At 40.0% G+C, this 6,485-nt stretch overlaps 1 protein-coding gene across 4 annotated transcripts in view; it reads right to left on the minus strand.

Annotated features, from left to right (window-relative positions):
- Window positions 1–2,654: 2,654 nt before the first annotated feature.
- The window catches only part of mafgb (v-maf avian musculoaponeurotic fibrosarcoma oncogene homolog Gb), a 14,711-nt gene continuing 10,880 nt past the window's right edge, over window positions 2,655–6,485 (minus strand). For 3 of the 4 annotated variants that reach the window (XM_068592639.1, XM_068592641.1, XM_068592638.1), the window contains exons 2-3: window positions 5,651–5,716; window positions 2,655–5,567 (exon numbers count right to left, since the gene is read on the minus strand). In XM_068592639.1, coding sequence (XP_068448740.1) covers window positions 5,076–5,567; window positions 5,651–5,686 — 528 coding nt within the window. In that variant the 5' untranslated portion in view covers window positions 5,687–5,716 and the 3' untranslated portion in view covers window positions 2,655–5,075. Of the gene's footprint in view, window positions 5,568–5,650; window positions 5,717–5,996; window positions 6,073–6,485 lie in introns of those variants that run through there. The other variant, XM_068592642.1, reaches the window with a different exon arrangement.

Genomic DNA, 6,485 nt, shown 5'->3' on the forward strand with positions numbered 1-6,485 from the left:
AAAACAGATAGAAAAAAAACAATATGGCTGTGAATAATACTAAACAACATAACTGTTAAATTCCATTTGCAAAATACACACAAAAGCTGTTCCATTTCAAAACATGTTTATTGGTCATATACAAAATAAAGTAAGCTGTTTATCAACAAACATACAGTATATACATCAATAAATTAAAAGATGCATCAGACTGATGATGAAACAGTTAATTTCATGATTACCAATACCATGTCATCATCACTTACGTATCTACAAATTGTCAAAAAAAAGTACAATAATTTAGTTGACGATAAATACTTACAAAGACTGTCACATATTAAGTATTTTCCCATATAAAGTACTATCATAGAATAATTTATTACACCCGATACATAAATATTACAAAACACAGAATTTCCCATTACAAGGGCTCACTACTGTTCTATAGCTTTGAACTGATACAAAAATATACACAAAAATATACCCATGAGAAAGCTGGCCAAACGCTCACCAGTAGACATGTTGCTTCATGGGGAACAAAAATGTGACCAAGAGTAAAATTAGAGAGGGTAGACTGTTACAACAAGAAGATAAAAATAAGTGATATATGTGATACTTAAACTCTTAAGAAGTGTATGTGAGAGGCGGTGCAGCTGATAAGGGCCGAGACAGCGGCGAAAGCAAAGAGAGCAGCAGAAGGGGGTTCAAAACAAACATTATTGATGAAAACACCAAACAAACGATCAAAGGAATCCCTGGTTCATTTACTCTCATCGATTGGCATCGGAGGTGGGTGAAAGGGCTTTTAGAGTCCAGTGGCGTGACTCACTAGACAGGAAAACAACCGAATGACGACATACCAATCCAAGCAGAAAGATAAGAAGTTAATGATTTGCATCTTCTGGAAGAATTGGATGTTTCTGAAGGAGAGCTCGGCAGCTTGTGACTTAACTCGCTGACACTTTGTAAAAAGGGATGGGATATGTGGAGCGGGAAAGAGTTTTATCAGATGTGTCTCCTTCACTCCTTTCTGCCTCTAAAATATTTATAGATGTGGTTTAAGAGCTGTTGCTCGGGTTTGAAAAGAGATGTCTTTTCATAAGGAGGTTAAGACCTCTTTACAGGGGGTGGAGAAAAGGTCAGGCTCATAAACTCTGTTCTGAAAAACCACCAAGCTGCCTTGTCTGATAATTGCTAATGGTCACTAGTGGTCAGCTGAACATGTCTGCAGAGTGAAAATTAGGAAGAAACTTGTGTAATGTTTCACCTCATTTCTTTAGAGATCTAACAACCTGAGCTGGCACACCACTTCACACTGGATAGATACAACAACCACAACATGTTCAAGTCTGGAAGACATAAATAATAGTCTTCTTCAGTTTGCCAGCAGGCCTTGCATGTCAGCTACTTTGCACTCAATTGGAAATGGATAAATGGATTTGATTTGATGTTTTCACAGTCAATTGTTAAGTGGCAAAGATACACCAGATTTAAACAGAGACCAACTGGATCTGGCATTTATAACCAAGAATAAATTGCAAAACACTGTGTATAGAATCTCTTTAACCTCATCACATCACACACGTACCTGCAATTATAAAACAGACAACTTGACACAACCACTACGAAGGTATCACTGCTCCTGTGTGGCAGGAGTTCTAATTTCCTCACACAGTTTGCATAATTGGAAATGTTTATTAAACAGCAGCCACCATGTTGACACATCTATGCTTACACAGCACACATCCATTTTAAACAAGAGGAGCACAGAAATAAAGACTGGATGGAAACACACTATTGGGCAGTGGCACATTCAGTACGTACACTTTAACAAGCACTGGAAAGGTTTGTATTTTGCTTCAACAACACACGACCGAAACTCATTTGTGTTTCTTCCCATTTCATACCACCATGACCACACGCACCACACGAGACCTGCCAGTATAAAAACATCATTCTGCAAGCAAATGGACACACAGACAGGATGCGACAAAACAAAATGCAGTAGATAATCAAATAATAACCATCTGACTGTAAAAACAGGACACATTAAACGTAAAATACACAGCACATCCATAAATATACTGGGTATATTCCTTTGCGTGACATGATAGACGTGACACCATTTCACGGTAGACCAAACCTGCAAACCAGTGTTATGATTATGAAGAAATCATATTTATTAATCTCAAATTTCTATTTCCCTTCCAATGCATTTGTTCACCTGTTGGATATTATATAAACAGGGTGCAGATACAGACATACCTCGCTAGTCTTAATAACTGCACAGCAGTAGGATAGTTAACCCTTTTTACTTCACAGTAGAAAAGAAGTGGTTCAGGTAAAAGGCTGCATGTACGTGGGCTACTGCTTTTATAATGTAGATTAATTATATTTCGGTAAATGACAAGATCTTCATTCGGTTCAAAAAAACAATTTGAGGCATTTGTACTTTGTGAAGTAAACCTAACTCTTAGACAGACAAACCATTAAATAGCATACCCATTTTTTTCATACTTCATAAAACATCAAATACATTAAATTAGTTTCACTTCCCTGACACTTACAGAACAATTCAAAAACAAAAAAACAGGAACATTATATATATATATATATATATATATATATATATATATATATATATATATATATATATATATATATATATACACACACACACACACACACACACACACACACACACACGAAATATACACAGCAGAAACAAATATTTTTTATCACACACTACAAAAATAACTTATTGAAAGAGGAGGGGGGATGCGGCCAGCTTCACATCTCGGATACGTTGCCAGATGAATACACAATAGCACGAAGCTTGTGAGGTTAACCATTAAACTTCCTCCTCTCGTCGGTCATTTTATCACAAATAACATCACAGGGACCTGTTCAGGAAGAAAGCAAAAAATGTGCCTGCCAAAGTGAACTTAAATTGTACAAATCGTGAGTGCAGATAACAAGCAGATAAGCACCCGATCTAACATATCTGCAGTGCTGGAGCTGAACGACGGGGCCGCGAGGACAAAGATCTTATGATTAGAGAAAAGAGTGCAGTTACCCACAGTGACATCACCCTCTTGGGCCTGAAATCAAACAAGATCAAAGTCATGTCCATGAAATAGTGGACGCTATAGTTACCTCGTCACATACCTACACAGCACACCACACGCTAGTTCACGGTTACACACACGTGCCTAGTCACTAGAGTTAAAACAAAGCTATTCAGTAGTTAAGCCACTTTTGGTACAATTGCAAAATAGAGAGATACTGAATATCAAACAGATCTTGTTCTATCTTTTTTTTTTACAGGTCGTTACAAACAATGCAAAGATAATTGTCTTTATAAAATTCCAGACTCTACCATACATAGACACAGATTCTTGGAGTATAGAACACCACCTAAGACTACTTTTATGGTAAAACTCGTATGAAATCCCATTTGTGTGACCGGAAATTCAAACAAATGTCTTTGCTGGCGAACTGCAGTGTCAGAAATTACACGTGTACTTGCAGAGTGAGCTTTGTGGTTAAAAGCAAAATGACTGCAACACAAACCACTTTGATTTGAGGCCAGAATGTTGCTGTAGGTGGAATAACCTAGATGTCTGAGTCAGTCGACAATCAAACTCATAAACATGCAAACCAAGTAATTAACATAAAACAGAATGAAGGACTTTTACTCAAAATGGAACATTAACCAAAAAGCATGTCCTGTGCAAGAAAATTAAGCAGTTTTGCAGACACTTGTTTTTTTCTTTAGGTAAATGAACTGCCAAGTCACACAAATGGGTGTTCTTGATATAATTAATCTTACTACTACACATTTCATACAACAACGCACAGTTAAATGCTGTCACAACCTGATTCCTGATTAGTCGTGTTTCTCATTAAGTAGTTATAAGCAAACACCTGCACACCGTCCTTCCACAATTCATGCCCTCCTGCCTTCGTTTTGACGCATATCAGTAGGAGACCAAGGCACCCTTTCAATTATCTTGAATTTAGCTCAAATGTTCAATTGGCCATTTCCCTGAAAAATCCGACGAACTCAGAAAGGGTCAGTGCCTTCCAGTAACTGTATCCCTTTTTCCAGAGTATGTTCTTTTGTTTTTGGCTGAATATCATTTGCGTTATCCCCCCTCTTTCTGTTAAACCCAGGAAGTACTGTTGGTAATGAAGGGAACCAGTTGGAATAGAAAAAATTGAATGACAGAGATAGAATAGGTGAGAGGAAGAGAGTTGGACATAGGAAGTGAAGAGACCGTAGAAAAAATACAGCTAACTAAATAGAGCAATACCAAAACGAACACGCGCCACAGAATTTCACAGAATTCCTGATATATAACTGTTGACACACAGAGAATACACTTTGGACCTCATGTGAATGACAACACAGTACAAAACAGTAGAAATACAGTTACCACCATTGTGTAATATATATTTGTCTATAGTTCTTTTGTGAAAAAAGTTCTTGGCTAGGGTCGAGCATCATGGGACTTCTCTTCAGCCACTGAAATCAACAGGGACCAAAAACTCTAGTGTCAATCGAATCCAATGACCATCTTTTTTTGTAATACATAGAAATGCATGTGTTAGAATATTTTTGTTGGTCTAGCGAATTTAAATGTTGAATTTGAATCTAGAGTGCAAACGTGTGACGGGATTGTTATGAATTTACAGATATGTAAACTGTACAAAATTGCATGATTGGGTATTTTGGGCATTGAAGTTTTGGGATTTCCCCCCTGGCCTGGAATAAAACTAATCTAAAATCCTTTGACGTTTCCAGGCTTTCAGTGACCGTAGGAACGCAATGTATCTGTCCTGTGCTAAATGATCATGTGCTGACCAAGGACTTTCAACTTTATAGTCTCAATCCTTTCCCTCTGCCTCCATCCTTTCTTTCACCTGGACTGATCTCAGACAGCTGACAGGAACGTGCTGAGGCGAGATGGTGGCGACTGCCTATAGCTGTTTGGCGTCAGTGCAGGTGGAGGAGAGGTGGCCAGCAGAGAGCAAGATTTACTCCGTCGCACCTGAACTGCATCCCGGCACACCCTCATCCATCTTTCCCTCCCTCAAGACCGTACATCTGTTTTTGACTTCACTATTGTAATCACGCTCGTGGCTGTTGCCATCTTTCCTGGTATGAGTGGACCAATGACTGATGACGCCATCCCTCCACCCCCTGCTCCTCCTCCCCCTCCAGCCCTCACCCCGACCCCGACAGTTGGGCTACGTGCCACAGTCCTGGCAAAGCTCTGTAACGCCTCGTACTTAGACCTGAGAGCGTCCAGCTCAATTCGCATCGAAGCATTCTCATTGGCCAGTTTGTCCACCTCCTGCTGCAGCTGGGTCTTCTGCTTCTCCAGCTCCTCCTTCTGAGTGACCCGCTTCACCCGGCAGCTGGCGGCGTAGCCCCGGTTCTTCAGGGTGCGCCGCCGTTGTTTCAGTTGCAGGATCTCATCTTTGGTGAGCCCTCTGAGGTGCTGGTTCAGCTCACGCACCGACATGGTCACCAGCTCATCGTCTGTGAGGGTGGTGCCATTCTCCCCAGGCTCACGCTTCACCTGCAGGAAACAAGAGGAAGACGGAGAGTGAGACAGAACATCATATCAAAATACAGAGAATCCAGTGTAAAGCACTCTCTTACCTTCAAGGCTTTATTTCCTTTGTTAGTCGTCGTCATGCCACAAGTGCCTTGCTCTTCTGAACAGACCTACGGAGACGCACAAGTACAAAACATCAACAAAGAAACACCATAAAAGAGAGCTGAAGTTCTACCGATAGCACTAAGAAATACGATTAGGTGTGACAATTATGTGTTTGTAAGAAAAATAACGGTTTCTTGAGATCAATAAGAACATAGTTACTGTGTGTCAATACCCACCAGGAACAGTGGACACACCAAATATAAATCCACTGTTGGAGCACTGTTGTATGTGCATGTTACAGAATCATAAGTAAAATAAGTGTATGAGTGAAAGTGACACACAGACCTTTCTTAGAATTTCCCTGACTTCCTGTTTCCTGGTGGTTATACTGTATAACCCACTACCTTTGTGTAGTGATCTCTTATTGGTTGGCTTCAGGCCAATAGGAATGAAATGAGCATAAAAAGAAGAGGAAGTGGTACAATTTGTGGGAAGGATGCTAGGGGAAAACCAACTGATAAAGCTCACTCACTTTCTCACACACGCACACGCAGCAGAAACACAGATATAGTGATAAAAATGAAGATAAACCAAATATAATGATGTATACACATTTCTACCGAAGGGGAAACAACAGACAAAAGGAAAACAGGGTGAATCAGAAGTCAACAAAGAGGAAGCCTGGAAGTGCAAAAGATGAGATCAGTCCTCAGAGCGCACAGCTCCACAGATGAGCATCTCCACAAGCTCTCAATGAGATGCTTTGTGTGGTGCGTTGATCTGACTCTCATCTCTCAGTCCTCTGTGTCTGTGTCTCTGTGTGTGTGTGTGTGT

The sequence above is a fragment of the Clinocottus analis genome, unplaced genomic scaffold (assembly GCF_023055335.1).
Source record: "Clinocottus analis isolate CAN_PGR_092001 unplaced genomic scaffold, fCliAna1.0.p SCAF_27, whole genome shotgun sequence".
Taxonomy (NCBI): Eukaryota; Metazoa; Chordata; class Actinopteri; order Perciformes; family Cottidae; genus Clinocottus; species Clinocottus analis.